The following is a 27,470-nucleotide window of genomic DNA, read 5'->3' as shown; positions in this document are numbered from 1 at the left end:
GAGAGGCCGATATCAGTTGGAGAGACACTCTGCGTAAACAGACTAACTCGGACCCCAAGTCAAGGGTCCACAAACAGCAGCACCAGCCCAGGGCACGCGATGTCCACCGTGATCAAGGGCAGGTGGCGGCTCGTCCCGCCTGCGAACGCCGGACCCCGACGCACAGGCGCGGGGCGGTGCGCGATGGGGCGTGGCGGCCGGCCCGCCGGGCGGGGCAACCGCTGGGCGGGAACCGAGCGCGGCGGCACTTAGTGAGGTGGCCTCCCTGAGACTCGGCGAGTGCCGGTTCCCCGCGATGCCGAGCCCGAACCCGGACAGCTTGCCTCTCTGAGCCGGTCTCAGCGCGAAAGGCACAGAGGGAGCCCATGGCGGAGTCCTCCGAGCCCGGGCGGCGGGTGGCCGCGGGCGGCGAGAGCCTGGACGAAGAAGAGGACGAGGAGCGGGAGCCGCTGCTGCCGCGGATCGCCTGGGCCCCACCGCGGAAGGGAGCCCCGGGAACCGCCGTGAGGCTGGTGGAGCCTGCAGGGGAGGCGGGCGCGGCGTCCCTGGGCGAGGCGGACGACAAGGAACTGCTGCTCCGTCCCGCAGACTCGCCCCGCTGCCCCTCCCACGGCGTGGGGCTCCCTGGGAGCTCACCCACCGACCTGGACTGGAGCCGCTCCGTGGGCTCAGGTGCGACCCGGCTCTGCCCTTCTCCCCGAGGCCGTCCCAAGACGTCCCCCGTCCCCGCCCCTCCCCGGTCCCGGGGTCCGGCTCCCCGCCTTGTCCCTGGCTCCATTCTCTGCCTCCCACTAGCGCTTGTCTAGTAAGAAAGGCAATTAGTTGGCCAGGCATCCCGGCCGGGGCACAGGCCAGGGGCCAGCAGCCGGGCGGACCTTGGAGGCCTTCAGTGCCAGTCTTTCCCGCCCCCGCATCTCCTGCACCTTCCCCAGGGGCTGTAAACTACTTCTCCCAAGGCCCCCGGTGTCCTTCAACTCTGATCCCCGAGGCCTCCCCTAACAGGGAGCCTAAACTTTTAGAATCAGACTAGAGGAAACTTAACACTGTAAAGTGACGTAAGCTGTTTGCTTAAGTTTGGACTTGAGTTTTGGGCTAAGAACCCTGAAGTATGCAGAAGGTTCTCGGAATTGTGCATTTGCAAGATGTACAGCAAGAATAGCCAGTAGCTACTGGGACACGTTTCAAAAACTTTGCTATTAAAAGTTGTTATTGTGACGTCGGCCAGAGGGGGCAGAGGCTGTTGCATTTCTGTACCTGCTGTCTCCTGCAAAGTTCTTTTTTCACCCTTGAGTCACTTCCGTTATTATATCTTAAAAAAGAAAAAAGAATATATTGTTAAGCGGACTGATAGCCTCAGGTGAAAGAGAGGGTAATTGAAATGATATTGAAAGTTGGTAAAATTTAGGCATGCTACCGCAGACATGGATATTTAATATTTAAGCGGGTTTTGGGGGGGAGGGGCATGGCAAGTGGAGTTAGGTTAATTTGATGGTAAAATAGACTTGTAAGAGTTCTACTTAAAGGTGAGATGAGCTAGTTTGTAAAATCGTGATGGCACCTACTTGCTTGTGGTTAGGATGGTTTAAACGAGATGGTGTATGTACGAATGCCTGGATTATCGCTAGAGGTTTTCCAAAAAGCCACAGAGCCCTGGCCAGGTACCTCTGGGCAGGGGCAGGCAGAGCGACGCCCCCTACACAGAGGTTGTGGTCAGGGCACTATAAGAAACAGCCAATGAAAGCATAATCTGGTGGAAGACTGGGGATGCTCTCCTCTGTGTCTGTTTCTCCCTCCCTCCATCCCTGTCCCCCATCCTTTCCTTCCTGTCCCCCTCCATTTCTCTCTCTCAACTCAGTTTTTTAAAAGCCATAGAAAATGTAATTTTCATTAATGTTGCTTAATTTTTCTGGAATTCTTAGGTTTTTACTTGTGTTTACTAGTGCACTAATGGGCCTTCTACATTTTAAAGCATTTTGGACAGACTAGGCTATTCAAATTTTATTTGAATTTAAGAGTCAAACATTCTGGAGTAAGCAAATCAGAGAGGCCTAAGGGAAGTGGATTTTCAAATTTAAGTGTTTCGTGAAGAATGCGGGTTTAGAAAACCATTCAGACATGCAGGTTGGCTACCATGGTGTTAGCTAATGGATGCATTGGCATTACCACATTTAACAGAAGGAACAGGTGGACACACATTCACTAGCTACATTGATAATTTGGATGTATATTACCTAAAATCCAGTCTGTGAAGTAACTGCAATCTGTGTGGCTAGCTTGCCTTTTTCTACCCCAGATTTACCTGGGTAGCTAAATTTTAAAAGAGCCTGAAACCTTAAAAGGGCATTTATTTTGTGACAGTGAGTGAGGTTTTGTAAAGAAAGAATATTAAGGTCAGAAAAATTTAAATGGCAATACTTTAAAAAGTACTCAGAATACAAATGGATTATTAAAAATAATTCCTGCCTTTTTAAATCATAATTAACTTATATCACAGTCCATGATTTAGGATCTTTCTTTTTGTATATTTTATTCTCACAACAACATAGCAAGTAAGTTACTCACCCCCATCCCTCTAGTGAGGATTGAAAGGGGATAAGAAACTGTAATGACCAGTATTCAGTTACAGAACCTCAGAGGTCGTTGAAGTTAGCTATCCAGGAAGTAGAAAGCCAGGACTCAGCCTGGTTCTTCACGTCATGCACTTTCTCCCTTCGCTGTAGACCCCCAAGTGTTACAAAACATTTGTTACTTTGGTCATTTATTATGGAGATCTTATTTTAAGGCATTTAAAAATAGTTTTGAATTGTAAAAGTTGTTTTATAAATTTTAAACCAGTCTCCTAAAAAGTTGATGATTGAGTAATTTAACTACATTTTTAAGTTCAGTTGTTTTTCAGAGTACGTTAACTTCCTTTACCATCCAATTCCATGAAGCCACATCTCTAGTTCCAAGAAATTCTTGCTTTGGATTAATAATAACATAATTTATGACTATTCTGTTTGTGTAATTGATGTACTTGAGCCAATGGAAGAATGTAGTACGTCTCTCATCTTTGACAAGGCATTTGACAAAGTCGAGAACCAGCTTAAACCATAGCATTGGTGGATTGATGTCAAGGTGGAGGGGTTAGTGTCATTCCCTGTTTTGTCATTTTAATCAGTGAGTTGGAGAGTGATAAAGATGCTAATGATTAATACCTACATAACAGTACATGTAGGATAGCGTTCTGTGCGTTTCATGTATATTACTCATAACCAGCCCTATGCATGAGCACTTTTTTTTTTAAATTCTCATTTTAAGAGCACAGAGAGGTGAAGTGACTTCTCCAAGGTCCTGTTAATATGAACCAGGAGCACTTACCAATTTTGTTAGTGAGCCTAACAATTAGAGAATTCACAAAGAGCTACTAAAGTAAAAGGAAGTGTGTATTTATAAGCCATTTAATGACTCATGGTGGCTTATAAATATAGGAACAAAATAGAATTTAAAACTAAGGAGGAAAGATGAGAATGGGAAATAAGGATAATAAAACCCATACATAGATGGAGACTGGAATAAGAGTACAAAATGCACACGAGACACTTGGTGCAGGCAGCCCACAAATTTGGTTTTAAGGTGACCGAGCAGCCGACTTGAGAGAAAGACTATCAGTGTCCATAAACTTAAAGTAAACTGACTATTGAAGCAAAACAATGGGGAAATGGTAACTCTCATGTATTCTCTTGGAAAAGAGACTGTATGTTAAATAATATCTTTGTAATGAAAGTGACTGATATTGTGGCGTTTCTTACAACTTCCCTGCAGCCCATTTCAATAGAAGTACTTCTGATGGGTGGCGCTATTGGGATTGCTGAATTCAAAATGCTGGTAATCTGGCTTAATTTAGAAGAAGGTACTAGAAGAGTTGACGGTCTTCCTGTGTGTCTTGACAACCCTCCATAACTGAGCTTTTGGAACATACTAAGCAGCAGTGTTTTGGGTACAGGATGGGGGGTGGGTAGATGCTGGGCTGAGAGCTAATGGCATCTTTTTTCTTATTGCTTCTCTTAGTGAAATGAGAAACCAGATCATCTGCTGAGAGAGATGTTGAGAATTTGGGGAGAGGAGAGAGTATGAGGTGGTTGTTCAGAAGAGTGGGAGAGTCTGTAGCCTGGAGTTGTCTTAGTTTGGGCTGCTAAAACAGAATACCATGACCTGGGTGACTTAACCAACAGTCACTTGTTTCTCAGTTCTGGAGTCTGGAAGTGCAAGTTCAGGGAGCCAGCATAGCCATGTTCTGAGGGCTCTCCCCCTGGCTTGCCACCTTCTCAGGGTGCCCTCACATGGCAGAGCCCACTCTGGGCCCAAGTCTCCCATTGGAGGCCCTGTCCTCATGAGCTCCTATAAACCTGATCACTCTGGAAGACCCACCTTCTGACACAATGATACTGGGGATTAGGGCTTCAGTGTATTCAGTGTATTTGGGCTTCAGTGTATTCAGTGTATTTGGGCTTCAGTGTATTCAGTGTATTATCAGAATGTAGCATGCTGCCTGGGCAGCACGAAGCCCACCGGAGGTTTGTGGGGATGGATTTAAAGTGAGACCAGGCATTGTGGGGGTGTGTGCTTCTCCTGACAAGTCCGGCTGGCCGGACATAGTCAGCTGACAGCTGGGTTTAACCAGGGTTTGGATTTTTCCAGGTGACCATGATGAGGGGAGAGGAAGAGAGTGATCATATGATGATTGACTGTAAGTTAAGGTGACCCAGGAAGGCGAGAAAGGCACGAGGGAGGTAAAGATCAGTGATAACCTGATACATCAGGGCTTTGTAGTTCCTAGTGGGATGGAAGAATCAGGGGCTCAGGATGCCAGAGGAAGTGAATTAGATATAAGGTGCTTGAAATTCAGAGTATGGAGAGATTGCAGGTATTGGTAATGACATATCTGAGGTATGACTGTGCAGTTGGAGACCGACAGAATGGCAAACAAAATCACTGGACGTGAGTTCAAGGTAATGTGAAAGAGTGGTGTGTTTATATCAACAGATTGGCGTCTAGGGTTCCACATGTCATCACTTGGAACTTAAAGAGAAAAGTGGGGGTAGTGAGAAAAGGAGGATCAAAGCAGCCCATATACTACTTGATTACATTTTTATACTTTCATGTCCTAATGCTATTAACCTGGTCCAACATGACAGTTTCATTTCATGAGCATTCTCCTAGCTGGTCTTTTTTCTTCTTCATGTGCTATCTTAACATTGATGTTTTTTAATGTAATAATTGTTGGTTCTTCAGAATTGAATACATTCTTGGATGATCCAGTGTTTGCTGATGTTATATTGAAAGCAGAGCAAGCAATTGAATTTGGAGTTTTTCCAGAAAGAATCTCTCAAGGTTCAAGTGGAAGTTACTTTGTGAAGGATCCTAAGAGGGTGAGAGTTTCACAGACCCCCTATCTATAACAGACATTTTGGAAAACACTAACTTAAATGTGAAGTCCTTGTGAGTTTCTGAGACAGTTTCCTAACCTGATTATACCCTCTTTTCAGAAAGAAAGGTCAGGGGTTTTTTTTGATGTGTGTGTGTGTTGTTTGTTTTTTAACTAAAGCATCACTATTTAGAAATCAACCTATTTGTTTGAAGTCATAGTTTGCCAATCTTGTTATTTTGCTATTTGGTTTTATACATTTATTGAATACTCACTTTCAGCTGGAGATTTTTTTAGTTTATCGTAAGGCCTTACCTTATAGTAGTCTATATCCATAGTAGCCAAGCAGAATAGAAACTTAAACTTTCAAAACCTGTTTAATGTTGTTTCCAAATTGCCTGACTTTTTCCTAAGTTATATTTTACCCTACCCTAGTTATATTATTTCCCTGTATTATACCAGAGTAGGAGCCTGGGAAATTTGAAGTTTGAAGGTATTGGAATGTGACAAAGTGAAATGAACCAAACCATAATTTAGGGCGGAAAAGAAAAGCTGATATGGGACTTTGTTCCACTTAGTATAGAATTTTTCAGATATCAATGTTATCATTTGTAAAAGCTTTCTGAATGATGCATAGCCACCAGTTCCTTTTAGACGTCCATGAACAAAATTTTTTTAAGAGGAGAAAATTTATTTAAAATTGGTTCTTAAAAAATTATTGGAAAAGAGATTAGAGTAGGAGAACCTGATAACATAAATGTTCACTGTATCCTGTCGTTACCTTTGTACTTTATCTTTGTCGTTATCTTTGTTTAGAGAACACTTTTTGTCACTGGATTTATTAATTTAGCAATGCCTCCAAGTTTCAAGGACTGTTCTCAGTACTTGGGATACAGTCCCAAGAAAGTCCCTGCCCTTTTAGAATGTACGCTGTCAAGTGGGGAAGGTAGACAGTAAGCAAATAAACGTATACTTCGGATATTTAGTAGATTCTGAGTAATAACTGTTTGACCTAGAATGGTGGTTTTCACACTGTAAAGTCAGTGGAATCCTTTAATAACCTGGAAATCCAGTGATATAAAACAGGTGGAGTCAGAGTCGCTCTGGTCAGAGCCCTGCCCCACCTCCCCTCGCTCCTTCCCTCCGGGTTCCCAGAGCACAGTTTGAAAACCACTAGCCCAGACAATTACTGAGCATAGACTGTTGAATGAGAATGAATGTGAAAATGTGAATGGAACTAAATCCCTCAATATTGAAGATTTATGTCCAAGTCTGTGGTGGGGAGAAGTATAAAAGATTTACCAGAATGAACTTCATGGATTATTATCTGTCTATATTAAAAGTCTAATAAGATTTCTCCTTTTTTTCCCATATAGAAAATCATTGGTGTGTTTAAGCCCAAATCAGAAGAGCCTTATGGTCAACTGAACCCAAAGTGGACCAAATATGTTCATAAGGTCTGCTGCCCTTGCTGCTTCGGCAGAGGCTGCTTGGTGCCCAACCAGGGGTATCTCTCCGAAGCTGCTGCCTCCCTTGTGGATGAAAAGCTTCATCTGAGCATTGTACCGAAAACAAGGGTAAAGGAGCATTTGTCTTTAAGCACAGACTTCTGATTTATAGCCTACTTTTCTGTAAACACACTTCAAATGACAGAGCCTGAATTCGAGCTCCCTTTTTTGGTAATCCAGTCATGAGTGACGAACAGATCGATTCTCGTGTAGATCCACAGAGTCCCCAAGGGAGTGTCTTTTGCACACATGAGCTGAGATGATGCTAACAAAAAGAGGAAAAATAACCAGTTTTTAGAAAGCAGATAAAGATCAGGGATCTAAAATTCTGTTGAAGGTAGAGATAACTAATGTGCTAAAAGACTGTTTTTTTTCTTTCTGTCCTTTATACATTTTGACTTGAAGACTTCCTCAAAATATTCCTTCCTAATTGTACATGTCAAGACTATTGCTTTGTTCCAATGGCTATTTTGACGCTGCCTCTCAGAGAGAAGTAGGTGGCATCTAACTGCCTGCAAAACCCCTTAACCCTTCTATTTTAGATTCTGAGGCATTTTGTGTAGGGTTAAACTTTGCTAATTTACAGTATTCGAGTGACTTCCATGATATATATGAATATAAATTCTATCATGCAAATTCTAACAACCATTTTTCTAATAACCATTTTTCTAAACTGTATGTTTTTAGGTGGTTTGGCTCGTCAGTGAGACATTTAACTACAGTACAATTGATCGTGCAAAAGCTAGAGGCAAAAAGTATGCCTTAGAGAAAGTGCCCAAAGTAGGTAGAAAATTTCATCGGATAGGACTCCCTCCTAAGGTAAGTTTCTGTGATAAGCTTTATTTGAAGGGGACAGTTCAGCACCTGTTACCCAAGTTCCATGTACTAGGCATTGTGCTGTGGGCTGTGGATGTAATGGTAAAGAAAACAATTTTTCAGCTTCACGGAGCTTAATGTAAAGAAACAATCTCAATGCAGTATGATAACATTGTTAGGGTGGTGACGTATGATAACATTGCCGGGAACTCGGAGAGGATTGGTACGGGACGCCTGCCCCACTTTGGAGGGCTGGGTCGCGTTTGCCAGAGGAGGTACTTAGCATCTAAAACTCTGACTTAATTATAAAGCATCTAAAGCTTTACAAAATAATGGCTGAAATCGCAGGTCCAGAATCAGACCTAGGTTTCACTCCCAGCCCTTCTACCAATTAGTTAGCTCTAAGACCTTAGGCTAGTTCCTTACTCTCCAGGCCTCATTTCTGTAAAACGGGGGAATGATCAAAACTGCCTCTTAAGGTTGTGAGGATAAAATGAAGGAATTTATGCCAGGTACTTGGTGCAGTCCTAGCACGTAGTAATGGTAGTGAATGTTTACTGTTTACTCACTACATGTTAAATTTTCTTACCACTTTTAAAGAAACCTGAGGGATGATTAGCTGCTAGCTAAGCAAGGGTGGGAGGATTGATGGGAAAGATCTTTTAGAAAAAGCTCCAGGATTTCTTAAAAAAAACACATTTGACCTGCAGTTTTGTTGTTGTGTGGTAGCTGTGTATTTATCTAGATAAAAGAATTTGAGTAGAAACTCACGGTCAGCCTAACTTGTTTCTAAAATTATACTTGAAGTAAGCAAGAAGTTGGAAAAATTTTACAAGGCCTGTTACAAGAATTCATGGCTATGCTGAAATAAGTGTGACTAAAAACAGATATTATTTCCCTATTTATGACTACTATGACTTAATTATGAATGCTTTGGAGAAGACCTTTAGGAAATCATTGAAATTTCATGCCAACAATGAGAACATAAATTGTTAAGAAACGATAAGAACTAGATTTTCTTTGTGGTGATTTCCTTGTACTTAGGAGACTAACCAGGTTGGTTACCTATTACCTGTGTGCCATGTGCTATTTAAATTTGTATTTACTTTAATAACTTTTTTAATGTTAACAACCAGTAACTTTTAGTGATAGAAATGCCTTTTGTCCTAAAATAACTGCTACACTCCTTGAAAGTCTAGGGTTGAACATTTTTTATTTGCTATGTATTCTCTTTATGTAATTATTTCAAATTGGTGTGTAATAGTGTTCTTGATAAATGTGGCTTATCTAAATTAATGTTAAAACTTGTCTTTCTTACTGTGTTTATATATTTTATGATAATACTGCTGAGAAATTTAAAAAATAATCCCTTCGTTCTTGTACTGTCTCTTTTAACTATAGTTCTTAAAATTACAGATTGGTTCCTTTCAGTTATTTGTTGAAGGTTACAAGGAGGCGGAATTTTGGCTTAGGAAATTTGAAGCTGACCCCTTGCCTGAGAATATTAGAAAACAATTTCAGTCACAGTTTGAACGATTAGTGATTTTGGATTACATCATCAGAAACACAGGTATTGAAGTTCCTCATTTGTTCTCTCAAAACCATGTTACTTCTCAAACTGTTTTCAACTCATTATTGAAATCAAAGACATAAAGTTTTCACGCCCAAGTCCTGAGGCCGCTTTTTGCTGACCTGCCTTAGAAAACAGAAGCATCACGGCCTCTCCTGGTGGAACTGATCCTGTTCTAGAGACCTGCCGCCTCCTGGCCCACCCCTGCCCGGCGGCAGAGACCTGTCCCTGACCCTGGAATGGTGTTTCTTGGCAGCAGGACAAAGCCACTTATAGAAATGTTACCTGCATGATGTGAATAATTAAAACTTGATTGGATAAATTACTTTAGATGCATATTTTGACTATAGGTAATTTAATGCATTATTTGAATACATTAAACTCTTACTTTTGGCAGGGCTGGAAGGGAGAAGTGACATAGGTATGTAACACAGTGGCTCCCAGATGTCCCTCCAGCCTGTGCAGGTCAGGGTTAGGTGGGGACTTGTTGCACCTGCATCTTCTAGGAGCCCACCCCCCACTTGTGACGCAGAAATGCCCCTGGGAGCCAGCAGTGTGTGTTTTAACAAACTCTCCCATGTTTCTGCTGTGCTCTGAAGCTTGAGAAACACAGGTTCAAACAGCTCATCTATTTTGGTTTCTCAACGAGCATTATATGCTTTTCTAGGTTTACCATCTTAATTAATATAGTCTTGGGTTAATGTTAAAAAGTAGTGTAAAGCCTAGAATGCTCCTATACAGACATGAGGTGAGAACCCATCCAGGTAAATTTGCCTGCCGATAGCGTTAGATGCTTTTTTTAAGGTGAAGAGAAATTATCCTTGATTTTAATAATCTTGATTTAATACTTCTTGACAATAACTGTACCTCCCTCGCAGAGTGGTTTGAGGATTAAATAAATTAATGCATGTTAAGTACTTACAATAATGTCTGGCACAGAGTAAATGCTCAAAAATGTTAGCTAAAATTTTTTAAGAGATTTTATTTATTTATTTTTAGAGAGAGAGAAAGGGAGGGAGAAAGAGAGGGAGAGAAACATCCACCAGTTGTCTCTTGCAGGCCCCCAGCCAGAGACCTGGCCCACAACCCATGCATGTGTCCTAATGGGAATCGAACCAGTGACCTTTCGATTCTTAGGCCAGTGGTCAATCCACTGAGCCACCACCAGCCAGGGCTCAAAAATGTTAGCTAATATTTAGAAGTATTTTTTAGTTTTTATGTGTTAAATTGGAGCCTTTAATATGTAAATATATGTCACAGATAACCAATGAAAGTCTTGAAAATCAAGAGGTGACTAGATTTCTCCTTTGATTTAGGCTATACTATCCATAAAAACAATGAAGTAACAGATTTGGGGTTTTTTTTCTCTGTTTTGAAAGACAGGGGAAATGATAATTGGTTAATCAGATATGAAAAGCAGAAACATGGAACAAAAACTAAGGTAAGGAAATTTAAAAAAGAATGTGTATGTATATATATATATATACACACACACACACACACACACATACACACAATTTCTGTAAAAGATTCCTTGAAGTTATTCTTCATTATTTTCTTATTTCCTTCCCACAAAACCTTGGTTTTTACCTTCTTTTTCTGTTTTCCTCATCTTTTTTCTTTTCTTCCTTTGTTTATATTACATTTTTTGTTTCTATTTTTTTTAAATCTCCACACAGTGCTTTATTTTTTATGTTGTATTAAAGTAGAAGAATATTGCCAGCTTGGTACTTTCTACAGAGCTTAGGAAATTTTTGTAAAACCACCAGATTTATTTTACTTTTATGCAGTAAAGGCTTCTAATATTTTTGGTCATGTTTATCCACTTCTTTGAATAAATATGCTAATTCACTTCTTTCTGAGTCTTATGGCTCAGTATTCGGTCATACAGTATTATAGAACATGTGTCCTTTACCTGTGACTCATATACATTGAACTTAAAGAAATGTACTTCCCCTTAGGAGAAGCTGACTTTAATATATATAACGGCCTGCCTAGACCTGTAACACCATCCGAATGAAAGATTTTAGATCAGTTTTTGTCAGTTTTGGCCACCCAAGTTCAAATTTTAATTATTGACATGAGATACTTTAGTTTTAGTAGTTCAAAACAGTCTATACATTGGAGAAAGTTTTAATTAGTTAAAAGATAATCTCTCCAGTACTTACAGTCTATGTGTTCTTATCTCTTAAAGCTGTGGCATCACTTTAGAAAGTTTGTAATTTTCAGTGTTTATCAGAGAAATTTAAAATTTCATATTCATAGTATTTATCAATAAAAAAAGAATGAACTCAGTATAGGCAGTAATGTGAATGAACCTCAGAATCCCGCTGAATGAAAGCAGCAGCGAAAAGTTGCAACAAAGAGAATGTACTATCTGGTCTCAGTTGTATAAAAATCTACCAAGTGCAAACTTACCCCTGTGACAGAAAGCAGACTGGTGGCCTGGGGGAGGGGGGTAGAGGGAGGGAGGGACTGCAAAGGGACACAAGGAGCTTTTGGGTGAAGATTTCTCATCTACCAGTGCTTATTAAATTGTACACTTTAATATGTGAAGTTTATTGTGTGTGAATTATATCTCAGTAAAGTTGTAAATAGAAAAAAGTGATAGAAATAAAAATAAGTGCCATTTATAGCAGAAATGGGTTTAAAGTATAGACTTAAACATATATTTATAGATTTATATTAGTTCCTAAATATATTTTATTGGTATGTTTTGAGCAATTAGAGTTTACTGAAAACTTCATTATTTTGCTCTTAAGTATTTTGTGCATTTTTACTGAGATATTTGATATATGCCAGGTTTATTTCTTTTAGTTTATATCACACAGACTTTTACTTTAATACTTGAATTTTTTAAAAAAATGTTATTAAATTTATTGGGTTGATATTGGTTAATAAAATTATGTAGGTTTTGGGTGTACAATTCTTTAACAGATAGTCTGTCTATTACATTGTGTGTTCATCACCCAAAGTCAAGCCCCCTTCCATCACCATACATTCCCCTTTACCCTTTTCTAGCTCCCCGTACCTCTGTTTCCCTTTTTCCTTCTGGTAATCACTATACTGTTGTCTGTGTATATGAGATGTTGTTTGTTTTTTGCTTAATCTGGTCACCTTTTTTTCCTAGCCTCTCAACATCCCTCCCCTCTACTTTACTTATATTTTTTAAAGATTTTATTTATTTATCTTTAGAGGGTAAGGGGAAGAGAGAGGGAGAGAAATATCAATGTATGGTTGCCTCTCATGCGACCCCTGCTGGGAACTGGCCTGCAACCCAGGCATGTGCCCTGACTAGGAAACGAACTGTGATCCTTTGGTTCGCAGGCCTGTGCTCAATCCACTGAGCAACACTAGCTAGGGCTGCTTGTTAGTAATTTTGTTCATTAGAGTCCACATGTAAGTAAAATCATATGGTATTTATCTTTCTATGACTTGCTTACTTAGCATAATACTTTCCAGGTCCATCCCTCCTGTCACACATGATAAGATTTTATTCTTCTTTTGTGGCCAAGTACTGTCCCATTGTGTCAATATACCACAGCTTTTTTACCCAGTCATCTACTTATAATTTAAAAATTATCCATTTTACCTTTTATTGTTTTATCTATGCCACTTAATAATGGCAACTGTCTATCTTTAAGTAATAGGAGGTACTCCTTGACAGAAAATTTTCTTGCCCCTGGTGTCTTCGTTTCTGCTACAGAAGAATGTAAAAGTTAGGAATGGCCTAGATTCTGTAATCGGGTTTCTTGAGGTTCCTTCTGCACCTCATTAGACTTAGCTGTGGTCTTTGGGGAGTTTTATTTATAAACATTTTGTATTTGAAACTAATTATTTCTATAGGACCCGAGGAAAGACTAGATTTTAATTAGGTAACTTTTTAAGTTGTTGAAAATGTCCATATTTTGTAACTGTCATACATTTAAGAAATGCATCTAGCAATAAATTATCCAGAATAACACTTTAAGTCTTAATAATTCCAAATGCTCTTCTATTAAGGGGGGCAGGGGGAAGAAACCATTCCTATGTAAATTTATAATATCAAATTTCTAAAAAAATAGTGATTATGAAATTCTTATTTTTAAGACAGTCTCTGCCCTTCAACAGTGAATTTGTACTTTCTGGGAACTTATTTCTTATTTTTATAGGCTCTTAAGTATAAAATGTCTTTAAACCCCAGTAATTACTGTAAATACTTTATCTGTTAAAAATATTGTATACATTTTTTATCAACAGACTATTTTCTCCTTTTTAGGAAGCAGATTGGGTTGATGGTAAAGAATCACTCATTCAAATAGCTGCAATTGATAATGGTCTGGCCTTTCCTTTTAAACATCCTGATGAGTGGAGAGCATGTGAGTACTTAAAACATTCGAGAGGTTCTATCATTACCCCTTTCCAGCAAAAGAAAGGGAGAAAATTTATGGTTGTTAAACCAGCGGGAAAAAACCTGGGCGAAGTGTCCGCTGGGACGCTGTTCTAGGCACTGGGCTCAGAGACGTGCACTGCGTGGGCCTGGCCATGTGGTGTTCGCTTTGGATAACGGGCTGGTTTTGGTTTTTCGGCTTGTGTTAGCTGTGTAAGTTTGGTAGCTTTCCAATTTTAAATAAATACATAAAACATTATAACATGGAAATTATCGATGTAATATTTTGGTAGAGCTTTATTTTAATATTTTGAGTAATGTTCACTGATAAAACTCTTTGTCTTAAGCCCCCACCCCCTTTTTAGTGAGGGATGTTTTAACTGCCTTGCCAGTCTCTGCTGGTTTGGTTTCTGTGTCTTCTTATGCCAGTTTAAGACATTTTTTCTTTTTCTTTTTTTCTTTTTTTAAGATTTTACTTATTTATTTTTAGAGAGAGGGAAAGGGAACAAGAAAGAGAGGGAGAGAAACATCTATGGGAACATCAGTTAGTTGCCTCTTGTACATGCCCCAGCTGGGGACTGAATCTACAACCCAGTCATGTGCCCTGACTGGGAATCAAACTGGCGACCTTTTGCTTTGCAGAACAATGCCCAACCAAACTGATCAATACTTTTAAAAAACCAGCATTTAAATATCAGTATCAGTACTGTATCAATACTATGCTTCTTTTAAATTCCCACTTTTCATTAGTAGCCTCTTTTCGTTCACTGGAATTGCCAAAGATTTATTATAAAACATTGGCCTCTTCATGTCTTGTGTGTGTGTGTGTGTGTGTGTGTGTGTGTGTGTGTGTGTGTTAGCTAATTGACCTTTTATTGATCAAATTTTCAGTTTATTTAGTTGCTTTTATTTTTTATTGATTTACATTTTCCATCATTATTTTGTTCTGTGTTCATCCTCTATTACTTTCCTATATGTTTTACTCTAGGTATCATTTTGGCCAGGCCATAGATTGGGCATGCTTCTCTATTATTCTGCTTTATAGATTCATACCTTCAGATTTGTTTTTGACAGAAGTAATTTAGAAGTGTTTTGTTTGATTATAAAGTTTCTAGATCAGTTAATTTTTTAGCTGTTTCCATTGTTATTTCCAAGTTTTATTGCTTTGTGATCTGTGAATGTGGCTATAATAGGATGTATGGCCAGTTTGGACTGTATTTAAAAAGAATGTTTGGGCACAACATTCTGTATCTGTCTACTAATTGAAGCTTGTTTGTTGTTAGTCAAATCATATTCTTGATTTATTTTTTGACCATAAAATCTATTTTTTAGAGAAAGTTAAAGTTCACTGTGATTGTGATTTTGTCAATTTCTGCATTTTCATGCATTTTTTTGCTTTGTAGTTCACATTCCTAAAGGCCCAGCATGTTATCTTGCTGGTGGTGTGTTCTTTCATCACCGTGAAACATATCCCACTGTATCACTCTCAGTGTTTTTCTCTCGTCCTTTTTTTGTCTGTTGTAACGTGGTATATCTCATTTCTTTTTATTAGCATTTACCTGGTATTATTTTATACTTTTATTTTTAACCTCCATCATTTTGTTTTAAGTGTACGACTTATAAATATCACTTAGCTGGATTTTTTAATCTAGCCTGAGGTCCTTTTACTGGGGTCACTAAACTCTAGTTTGTCTCAATAAGCAACTGATACATGTGAACTTTTACTGCCATTGTCTTTATTTCTATTTACCATAAGTTCCCATTTCTTGTTTTCCTTTTCTGTCTTTATTGAAGTGACTTGAGGTGTTTGTTCCATTTCTTTTTCCTTGAATGATGTGGAGTCTTTGTATAAATTGGACTTTAAAGGTACTAAGTTTAAGGTGCCAGTATACATCTGGGAAATTTTACCAAACACACAGGTGGCAATTGAAGGCTTTAAAAGAGGAAATGGTATTGAGGATATACCGTATTTTGCTATGTATAGTGTGCATTCGTGTTTTTGTCCCAAACTTTCATAAAAAAATTTTTGTTTTAATTTTTTAATTCAGTATTATATTTAATATTTAGAAAAAACAGATTATTATATTCTAGGGCATTATTTTGCATACAGATATTGTTATCATTCTCTAGAGTTATACTTTTAATACATAAGTATAAATAAAAATTAAAAACATTTATATAGATACAGAATTAGTACTACCCATGTATAATGGGCATCCTTATTTTTCCCTCAAAAATTTGGGCAAAAACATGCACATTATACAAAGCAAAATATGGTAGTTTTAAAAGTGCCATCTTGGTAGTGGAAGCCATGTGTTCACTCTCAGAGTACGTAAGTGCTGAGTGTTTCATGAGCGTTTGGTAGATGAATGAGAGAAAACAGTAAAGAGAAGCTGGGGGAGTGGTAACATTGAAGAAAAGCCAGCACACCAGAGAAGTGGCTTGAAAGACAGAAGGTAAACTCTGAGAGCGGCACCTGCAGCGCAGCGCCGCGTAGGAGAGCATTTCCCAAAGGGTGATGGCAGGAGAGGGCACTCCATGCGGAGGCCTCGTGTGGATGAGGGCTGCAGACGGGCCTTGGGGAGGCTCTGATGTGATGGCTGGTGGTCTCGGGGGAGGGTGGTAGCAAAGTTGAGGATTAGGAATTGGAAGTAGAGGCAGGCGTTAGAATAAACGCTTTTCCTTTATATAATTGGTCAGGAAAAGGTGCAAAGGAAATTGGATACAATGTCAGGGAGATGTGGGCCTGTGGGAAAGCCCTCTTTGGAATGGAGTCTGAAAGCAGATTTCTTCCTCTGCCTTCCAAATGGTAGCAGCCAACGAAGCTAGAGGTCTCATTCAATGTACCCGCAGTAGTTCTGTGGGTGATCACGGTGTCATAAGCTGTATACTTTTTGTGCAGGAAGCTGAATATGCACTCTCTCTAGAAGATTCCACTACTTTATAAATCTTTCTAGTCCTGGAGCTGTGTAGATAATGGTCCACTTGGGAGGACTACAGTTAGCCTGGAATGATGGGTCTTTTATCACCTAAAGCCATTCACCTGTTTACCTACTAAGGATTTAAAATGTTAGAATATGGGGGTCAGGGAGTGTGATGACCCAGTTCCTGATGATTTGTGGCTAGAAGGGCTCAGAGACCTCAGCCAAGGTGTTTTGATCCGGGGCTGTGAACAAATTGCAGCTCTTAATTTGGAAATCTCTTCTGTTTGGAAATCTCTTAATTCCCAAACATAGGAACCAGAGGTTCAGATACACATTTTTATATAGGGCTGTTTGAAATATACACAGCATCAAAACTCTTTATTCTTTTTTCTAAGATTTTATTTATTTATTTAGAGACGGAGGGGGGGGAGGGAAGGAGAAAGAGGGAGAGAAACATCAGTGTGTGGTTGCCCCTCACATACCCCCAGCTGGGGACTTGGCCTGCAACCCAGGCATGTGCCCTCACCAGGAATCGAACCAGCGACACTTTGGTTTGCAAGCCCATGCTCAGTCTTCTGAGCTACACCAGCCAGGACAAAACTCTTTATTCTTTAAAACTCAGAAACCTAGCTACTTCAGGTAATAACTTTTTGTGTTTTGCCATCTGAATTAACATACAAACGTGGGATCTGAATAATTTAGGTGCCACAGGATAACTGTTGTCTGATAACTTTCTCCTTTTTCTAAGAACCTGGGAATTGTGGGAAAAGGACAAGGATGAATGTGGGTCAAAACAAACCCTTTCCCCCACTGATTAGAATGCTTTTTTCTGTTAGATCCATTTCATTGGGCTTGGCTTCCTCAAGCAAAAGTTCCCTTTTCGGAAGAAACAAAAAACTTGATTCTACCATATATTTCTGACATGAACTTTGTGCAAGATTTATGTGAAGATCTTTATGAACTTTTTAAGGTAAATACATTTTCAGTTTTAATTATTACAGAAAATGAAATCTTAAAATACAAGAGGTTTTTCTCCTTAAAGCTAATTTGCACTTTACTGCTAGTATCACTTCTTGCAATAGAACTTGACAGAGCAGAAGGGAATTGGGAGCGTCCGTTTGTGAAGTTGTTCTCTCTATGAGCATCGTTTGTAGTGAGACTTAAAACTTGACAAGTGGTTTTCTTCAGAGTTGAATGTTTACAAAATGACTCTAAAAATTATAACAAATGTTTGGTGACCAGCTATAATATAATTCGCTCAAAAATCCTGAATTCATTGGCTGAAGTGTCATTTTAAATCCTTTCCGGAACAGATTGGAGTATAAATAAACTATTCTTACTCTAGGGATGTACAAAAATTCTTCAGGTAAAAAATGCCCTTTCATGTGTTATTTTATCAATTAGGAAAGATTTCCAATGACCGTATGTGCTAAGTTGAGAGAGTTCATTTATTTTCAAATATTTGTTTCAAAGATCCTGATTTCTGGAACTATAATGTTGTTTTTCTTTTCCTTTTTGTGATAGATTGACAAAAGATTTAACAAAGCCGCTTTTGAAAGTCAGATGTCTGTGATGAGGGGTCAGGTAGGTCCACCTTTTCATGTTCTTGTGAAGGAAAAAACCCTCTCTTTGAAACAGTAATCAGCGTCTTTCTCCATTGTGACCCATAGCTGCAACTCTGGGCACTTGCTGTAAATGAGCCGAAGTAGCTCAAATAATTAAAGTGAAGTTGATTTCCATAGTATTGTCTCACAAATTAGATATCCTTGACTTTGCTGCATTTTGTTGTTACCCAGTGGATTCTTTTGTCCTCATTTTGGTAACTATTTTCCTGATTGCTACTCTCTTCTCCTCCTCAAATTCACTCGCTTAGATGTAACGTTGCCCGTTGATTATCTGCCTCATAGAACAGGTTTGGCCCTCGCAAGAGCAGCCGGTCAATGACCGTGTCAGGAGAGGCTGAGCACTGACTTGGGGCATAAGAGTACCAACTGTTACTCAGTCGTCTTGCCCTTCTCACCTCTAAGGAGAATACGAGGTGTTAGGTGTGCAGGTGTGGACCTGCAGGCTGGGCTGACCGACTGACAACCTCTGGTTCTTCCACTTCATTAATGCTATTCAGATCCCCCCCCCAAAAAAGGGGCTGGAAATGAAAATAAACATTGTCTTTTAGCAAGTCAGTAATTAACTTCTTAGAAAATATATTCATTTAATATAGGGTAGCTGTTGTATTCCCGTGGCAAAAAGACGAGTTTAGGTTTTGCACTCTTATATTATTTATAATGAATAAATACAATTAAGTTAGGTAATTATTTATTCACCAAATATTTATTGTCAGAACTAGTGCTAGAAATGGTTCAAGTCCCTGAGACAAAGCCGTGAACAGAACCCAGTTCCGTTGCTCAGGGAGCTCAGGGAGAGGGCTGGGTACTAGCTCGCCCATCTCCGTGCTCTGTTGTTTCCACGCAGTGCTTTGCTGGAGTCCCAAGTTTGAAATAGTACGAGGAGTGCCTGGGCAGGGTCATAGGTCCAGACCATGGAGGGCCTGAAGGGCCCGAATGTCCATTCCACACAGAAGGGATTGGAACAGTTAGAGATGGAGCATCAAAAGGGCTTTTGGTGAGACTGACATTTTCAGAGAGACCTCAACCTGTTTCTTCTGAACTCCCTAAATTGTGCGCCAGATTACATCTCACAGTGTGTCTCGGGCATGTGGGGAAGCCATTGGATTTCTGTCTCAGCAGAAGGCACCCTTGTCCTGACAAAGGTTCAGAGCCGCTGTAGAAGGTTCGTCTGGACAGTGGGGTGCAGGTTTACTCAGGGGACGGGGAGTATAGAGCCAGCGAGCCCCTGGGGGAGTGTTTTCAGCAATTCCGGGGAGAGGAAGGGTTTAAATGATCAGTGATGGTAATTATGTTGCAGAATGTTACCATCCCTGCTATATTTGAGCTGAATTTTCAGGAATTGATAATTACGCCCTCATTCGACCTTTTTGCTTGAAACAAATTAACTTGTAAATATCCTCCATCTTCTGGAGTCATCATAACCCTAAATATACATCTTTATCTTAGGAATAAAGCTGTAAATAATTTTATAAGCTGTAATTGTTGATTAAAGCTGGTACATGAGGAATTTCAATTTAAAAACGCTCACTGAAAAGACACGGAGGCACTGCGTTACTGAGGTCTATTACAGTTACACCAGTATTTCTGCTAGTTTAGCTTTGTTTCTTCACATCCGGTCTCATTCACAAAGGAGTTGAAGCATTATGCAGATGTGTATAATAAAAAAGGAAAATTACAAGATCAAGATCTAGGGAAAGAAAAAATAAAACTATACCTTCTTTATATGTTTTAATTTAATTTTTATCATTTAAAAAATTGGTTTTGCCCTTTCTGATAGCCAGAAAGAGTAGAGTACACTGACCATGGACACAACTATGCAGTTCTCTAGTTTTAACTGCATTTTTAAAAATCCACTGTGAAAAGTCAGGTAGTATTTTATATTCTGAAGTGTATCAGTGCTTGTGAAACAGGGTTAATGAACAGAAGCAAACACCAGTAACCAGGGTTCCAAACAACAGACTCATCATTTAGCTAGTTCCTGAAATGAGCCGAAATTCTTGTTAGTTCCATCATTTGTAATTTTCCCTTAAATCCCTCGTTTCTCCAGTCTTACCAATAATTTCATGATTTGTGCTTTATACAACCAAGTCTTTTGCCCTAGTTTATAGTAAGTCTTTAGTGTTATGCACATAATCAGTGACATGCTCTGATTTTTCACACAAAGATATGGAATGGAACTCAAAACTACTTTGAAGGCACTCCTTTTAAAATCTGGGATATGATGTTTATGACAGTTAAAGATAAACCATGTTTGAATCTTACATTAAATAGCGGTAGGTCAAAATGAGATTTAATAAAATCATTCATTTTCCTTTCTCCCTGTGCCAGTTTGGAACACTAGACCTCAGAAAATAGTTATGGGCCATGTGAAATACATTTTATACATGATCTGAAAAAAATGGCAGAAATAATAAATAATACTGCTTTATGAGTATGTAGTGAACTTGTATTCAGTGATTTGTGAGCCACACCCTCACTTGCAGATTCAGTAATAATCAATTTTAAAGAAAATGAACTTAACATTTAGCACCTCCTGAGTACTTGACTCTACTAGATATTTTTTGTGTCTTTTACCTGGTAACAGCTCCTGTAGTTAGTTGCCTTTTATGTGGAGGAAACCTGGTCAAAGGGGTTAAGCAACATCCAAAGTAAGAGGGTCCGTCCCAGCCTGGCGCCCTGCAGCCTGAGGTGTCGCTGCTGCCCAGGGCCTTTACCGTTTCTTCTGGGGAGCTAAGGGTCTCCTAGGTGTGTCCTTCCCTCTCCCCCGCCGCTCTCCCACACCCACCAGAACAGTCTCTCTCAGAGCAAATCCATCTGTCTTCTGCAGTGTAGAACTTCCATGATTCTTCAGTGTATGCCAGCGCAAGCCCCGGCTCTGGCACCGGCAACAAGACCCTTCACAGTCTGCCTCCAGTCGGACCACTCGCCTTCCTCTCCTGCCATTCGAGGCTTCCGGAGCCTTGCCACTCTCGGGGGCTCAGCCTTCCCATTCCTGTTTCCCAGGGCCGCCCCCGTGTGGGCTGGCTGCTGGGTCTCTCGGGCGCCTCTTCCTCGGCTGCTCCTGCTACCCAGGGCGTCCCAATGTCCACAGCCCTCCCTGGGAATCCACTGCTGTCATATTTTACTCAGAAATTTGGTGTTAAAATAAGCCTTTTGGGCATGTGCCTTTTAAAAAATAGCTTAGGTCCTGGCTGGGCAGCTTGGTTGTTGGGAGCATTACCCTCTGCACAGAAAGGTCTCCGGTCAGATCCTGGTCAGGGCACACACCTAAGGTGCGGGTTCGAGCCCTGGTCGGGGGCTTATGGGAGGCAACTGAGCAGTGTTTCGCTCTCTCTCTCCTCCCCCCCCTCCCCTTTGATCCCTCCCTCTGTCTCTAAGATCAATAACCATACTTGGTGAGGATTATAGCTTAAAATCAACCATAAAGTAGAATATATGTGTCCTTATGGAGATAATACAGTAATTCTTATGCCATTAAAATACGAGGACCTGTGAATTAACTACTCTGCCCTTGACATAACTGTCACATCCCTACCAAGTTATCAAATGTGGCATAGGTGGCGAAGTCTAAGGTGTTTCTCCTCGACTGCATTGTCTAGTCTATTTCTTTTTTTTTTAAACTATATTTTATTGATTATGCCATTACAGTTGTTCTATTCCCCCCTTCATTCCCCTCTACCCTGCACACCCCTCCCCCACCATTCCCTGCTTTAGTTTATGACCACATGTCTCAATCATTAGATTCTATATTCCCCTACTATTCTTGCCCTCCCCCCTACCTATTTTCTACCTACTGTCTATGCTATTTTCTGTGCCTTCTCTCCCCTTCTCCTCCTCCCACTCCCCGGTTGCTAACCTTCCTTGTGTTCTTCATTTCTATGGTTCCACTCCTGATCTAGCTGTCCTCTTGGTTTGCTTTTGTTCTAGGTGTGGTTGTTAATAACTGTGAGTTTGCTGTCCTTTCACTGTTAATATTTTTCATCATCTTTTTCTTAGATAAGTCCCTTTAGCATTTCATATAATAAGGGCTTGGTGATGATGAACTCCTTGAACTTGACCTTATCTGAGAAGCACTTTATCTGTCCTTCCATTCTAAATGAAAGTTTTGCTGGATAAAGCAATCTTGGCTGTAGGTCTTTGGATTTCATGACTTGGAATACTTCTTTCCAGCCCCTTCTTGCCTGGAAGGTCTCTTTTGAGAAATCTGCTGACAGTCTAATGGGCACTCCTTTGTAGATGACTATCCCCTTATCTCTTGCTGCTTCTAGGATTCTCTCCTTCATTTTAATCTTGGCTAATGTAATTATTATGTGCCTTGGTGTGTTCCTTCTTGGGTCCAACTTGGAAATAGGAAGAGATTTTTAAAGTGAGGGCACAGGTCAGCTGCTGTTAAAGTGTTTGTCATGCGACACTGCCATTATTTGTTCATCTGGCTGTTGCTTCTGTGGGTGTGTTGAGGGTTCACGTGGTTCTTCTTATGGGGAGGAGTCTTCTCCTCTCCAGCCCAGTGCTTGCTTAGTAAGTATTTCTTTGTCAAATAAATGCAACATTATCAAGTGTTTTCTCAACTCTCGAAGAGATACTAATATTTAGGATAGTTTTAGGGTAGAATAATTTTTACTATTAGTATGTATTTGAAAATTGTCAATCTAGTAGAATGACTTTATTTTTTTTTGTACCATCTGTTTTCCAGAATCTCAGCAATAATTACGTATTGATTTTAGAGTCAGGAAAACATTAGATGTTATTTGAATTAGTGTGCTTACACCAACATTTTTAGAACAGAATTTTTACAACCAGCAGAGGGAACTAACCAGAACATTTCATTCTTTAACCACACTGGTGCTCACATTTTATTTTCATGGTAAAGATAGTATATATAAGTGTAAATTTCATACATTCCTTTTGTATTGTTGTTCAAACATGACACAATAGAAGGTTTTAAGGGAAGAATTTAAGAGGGACACTAAAACAGATGCAGTGAGTAACTGCTGTTGCTAAACATGATTCCCTGATGTGCTAAGTAATTTGTCTCCCAAGATCTGGCCCTGGCTGCTATGGTTCAGTGGGTTGGATGTCATACTGCAAACAGAAAGGCTGCCAGCTCGATTCCTGGGCAGGGCACATGCCTGGGTTGTGGGCCAGGGCCTCTTTTGGGTACGTGCAAGAGGCAACCAGTTGACATCTCTCTTGCACATCGATGTTTCTCTCCCACTATTTCTTCTTCCCTTCCCTCTAAGGATAAATAAAATCTTCTAAGATCTAAACTATCCAGTTTATACTATTTAAATGTATTATGAAGTGTATTCATTAGTATGGCTTTGTGTTATAACCTTTATGCTTATCAGTAGTAAATGGTCTTTAATAGTCTTTAATGAACCAGTCAAGTGCACGCCATCTGCTTACTATAGATTTCCACATACTTGAAGGAGACCTCCTTATTACTAAATACATAACAAAGGGAATTTTTTTGCTTGATATTCAGGGAAAAAATAAAATGAATTGTTAAAAGTTTATCTGAACAGAAAAGGCTGTAAGCTATGTATTGAGTTTCATAACCTTATTTTTATGCTCAAGTAGCAGTTCTAAGAATATGTAAACATGGAATGTAGTGTATTTTACTTTTCCTACTTTATGTTTCCTATTTAAGACTTAGCTCTTAGATGGGTGGAACTGGAGAGCATTATGCTAAGTGAAATAAGCCAGGCAGTGAAAGACAAATACCATGTGATCTCACCCATAAGTGGAACCTAATGAACAAAACAAACAAATGAGCAATATAGAACCAGAGACATTGAAATGAAGAACAAACTGACAGTGACCAGAGGGGAGGGGGTGGGGGAAGATGGGGAGGGGTCATCAAGGAACATGTATGAAGGACCCATGGACAAACCAAAGCGGGTAGGATTAAGGATGGGAGGTGGGGATCCGTGGGGTGAGGGAAAGTGGTGGGGGGGGGGTGTGGAGACAACTGTACTTGAACAACAATTAAAAAAAAAGTTAACTCTTAAATAAAACATTATTTTAAATGGCTACCTTCCCAAAGTCTGTCACCCACTCGCCACTGGCCCTGCATCATCTCTTTCACAGCACTTTGACCTTCTAACGGGGTGTCCAACCTGTGGCCCAGGATGGCGATGGATGTGTCCCAACACAAAATCGCAAATTTACTTAAAACATTGTGAGATTTGTGTGTGTGTGATTACACGCTGCAGTGTATTTCATGCATGGCCGGAGAAAACTCTTCTTCCAGTGTGGCCCAGAGGCGCCAGACGGTTGGACACCCCTGATACTTGGTGTAACTCACGTACTGGTTTGTAGTATTTACTGACTCCTCCCCCTGCCACAATGTACATTCCACGAGGCAGAGGTTTGTTTTGCTTCTCCAGTGTTGTATCCCTAGCACTAGAACAGAGCCTGGCATGTTTTGCTTTCCATAAATGTTTCTGTTGAATCAGTGTGTAGTTAAAACCAGACTCTGTAGACCAGTACTGATTTAGGTTCTGTGTCAAATGGAATGTGTGGAATCACTCTCTTTTGCAAGTCTCTGATTTCACTTCTCCTGGACATAGGTGCATTCTAGACTATTGTAAAGGCACCAGCTGGCGGAATTTACTGAGTTCTAACTTTGTGCGTATGTGTGTGTGTGTATGTCGTGTGTAAACATACATACGGCCATGTAATGTATAGTTGTAGCAGTTACTCCTGATTACAATCTGTCAGGCATACACAGATGAAATACAAATTGTAATTATGAATAAATGATTAAACTTAGTGTCAGTGAACTGAAGGGCCGTTATCTTTTTGAATTGGTGAAAATGTTTCTTCTCTCCACAGATCTTAAATCTTACCCAGGCTTTGAGAGACGGGAAGAGCCCCGTCCAGCTGGTGCAGATGCCTTGTGTGATCGTGGAGCAGAGCCAAGGGAGGACGCAGGGCCGGGTCGTCCACCTCGGCAGCTCCTTCACGCAGACTTTCCACTGCAGGAAGCCGTTTTTCTCCTCCTGGTAGCAGATGGAGAGAAGCCTGCGTTCTTGTGCTGTTAGAATGTAAAGTGTATTTACATTACATTGCAGCAATGCAGATCTGCTGTTGAGCACTCGGGTTGCCAAAACCTCAAATAATATGTGTTTTAAAGGTTATGTTTTGAATGTTATCAAAAGTTTACAGTTTTTTGTCCAAATATTAGCTTTTTATTTCAGGGAAGAACTGATATATCTCCTATATTGTATTTTTGGAGAAAAATGTACTTTATGTTGATGATGCTAGTCGCAAAGGTAATTTCATGGTTTACACATTTTGAAATGACTGTAATTATTTTAGAATTTCAAATAGAAAAATAAGGTATTTGTTAACTTTGAATAAAATAACTTTTTATATACTTTTTAAACATTGAGAAGAATGTTTATGTTAATTCTTCTTACATTATAAAAGCCTTTGAATATGAAACTACTCTTATGAACTTAGTAGATTAGTTAATAGAAAAACATGTAAGAACAAAGCAATGTTGCCTTAATTTAAAAAGCTGCTATTTTAGAACTTGAATAAGTCCCTAAAGTGACGATTGTGAGGGACCAGAAAATTATATCATGCTTAAATAATAGATGACCTTTATTTTTTTTTGTACTTCAGAATATTTTTGGTCATTTATTTTGTTATAATGAGAAAAAAATCTAAAGATGCCCCCTTTTTAAAAAAATAAAAACACTCAACTGAGACTTGAGGAGAATTATATAAAATTAAGGTAGATCCTTAATGTTTTTGAAATTCTAGAATAGCATTAAAAATTCCCTTTCGTTTTTTGCATGGAATCAATTACATAAACACTAGTTCAGATTACTAATCTTGTTCAATTTAGTACTTCAGTTAGTATTTAACTTCACTGAAAAGTAAACCATCCTCAAAGTACATGTTAGATTGTATTTGGGGGTCCTAAGATATAAACTTTTAAAAATAACAGCAGTATTTTCAGGTACTTGAAATTCCCAATGTTATAATTACAGTCAAATTTAGAACATCCTCCTTAATTACAGCGAACCACGACAGAGACAACCATAAAATCACTTATGTTTAATTTTGAATGTCAGTATGCCTGACATTCTGGGCATTTATAACACTTTTAATTCACTAAAATTCACTAAGGGATTTAAATTATGACCACCCCAGTGCGAAGATGTGATTCCAAAGAAGCAGAAGTTTCATTCTCTCCTTCAGGCTCCAGACAAATAACACCATCACTTGGAATGAACAGGGCAGTTTAGAGTTTTGGCCTTTTGCTTTTTAAGCTTTCCGTCTTGTAATTTTTTTTCTTAATTATGTACTTTTGCATCAAAAGTACTCCCTGAAGGTCAGGTTAGGGTGGAAGGCAGGTCTGCAGTTCTCCTTGTCTTCCCTCCTTTCTCTTAGCCCTTGTGGCCGTGATCAGTGAGAATACCGCTGTCCCAGGAGGATTGTCCTCCTCCCTCCTGACCCTTCACCCCCTCACTGTTGACAGGATGGAAAACTGGAAGTGTGGAGCTCACGCCTGTCTTTAGATGAATACTAGTAATTGAAACAAGCCTTTGAAGGCGTGTTCAAAAAGAACTAAATGGTTGTGATGTGGGTAACTGCTTTCTAAAACAGTTCTTTTTTTTCAGTATTTTGAGAATTACTATATTAATTTTTAATTTTTATAATGAAAATCTTAGTAAGTTACTACTGTTTTATGTCCTAAAATTAAAATAGTGTGGAAATATTTTTTAATGGTCTGACCAGGCCATAAAAGCTAAGTTGAAATATTTAAGATGTGATTATAAGTCAGAGTACGTTGGTTATATTTTGTAAATTTTTATGAACTTAATTCTTATTTAAGTATTGTGCTAATTTTTTTCAGTGAATATATTTATAGTGTCAAATGTTAGACTAAAAGAAGTAGAAATTGTTGTCTTAAGGCTAGATTTTTCCTGAAGTATGTGTATTGAATATTTAGGTTTGTAAACATGTTTATAAATGATGCCAAACCACCATTTTCTTACTTCATATCTTAGTAGTATAGTTTAATTCTTTATAATTTCAAAAGATATATTTAACTAGGATATTTATAATTAGACACATTTTAATTTTATTTAATAATATGCTGCCTTATTGTCCCCCAAATTTGTCAGCAGTTGAAGACTGGAAACATGATGTTTTGTAATTGAAAACAATTTGATTTACAATTTTTGATAAATTTAAAATGTGATACTAATGGAATTAAAAGTTTATTTTAAAAT

The 27,470-nt window shown here is 39.3% G+C and overlaps 1 protein-coding gene across 1 annotated transcript; it reads left to right on the top strand.

Annotated features, from left to right (window-relative positions):
* The first annotated feature begins 220 nt into the window (after nucleotides 1-220).
* PI4K2B (phosphatidylinositol 4-kinase type 2 beta) lies at nucleotides 221-27,470 on the top strand. Its single transcript, XM_037044843.1, has 10 exons — nucleotides 221-672; nucleotides 5,275-5,411; nucleotides 6,784-6,984; nucleotides 7,603-7,734; nucleotides 9,148-9,301; nucleotides 10,681-10,742; nucleotides 13,560-13,659; nucleotides 17,431-17,564; nucleotides 18,119-18,178; nucleotides 25,057-27,470. The coding sequence occupies exons 1-10, from the start codon at nucleotides 366-368 to the stop codon at nucleotides 25,228-25,230; spliced, it is 1,461 nt and encodes a 486-aa protein (XP_036900738.1). The 5' UTR covers nucleotides 221-365; the 3' UTR covers nucleotides 25,231-27,470.

The sequence above is a fragment of the Sturnira hondurensis genome, unplaced genomic scaffold (genome assembly GCF_014824575.4).
Source record: "Sturnira hondurensis isolate 20B ecotype Veracruz unplaced genomic scaffold, ASM1482457v3 Scaffold0000780, whole genome shotgun sequence".
NCBI lineage: Eukaryota > Metazoa > Chordata > Mammalia > Chiroptera > Phyllostomidae > Sturnira > Sturnira hondurensis.
Note: the sequence above shows the minus strand (reverse complement) of the source record. Positions and strands in the feature narration are given on the sequence as shown.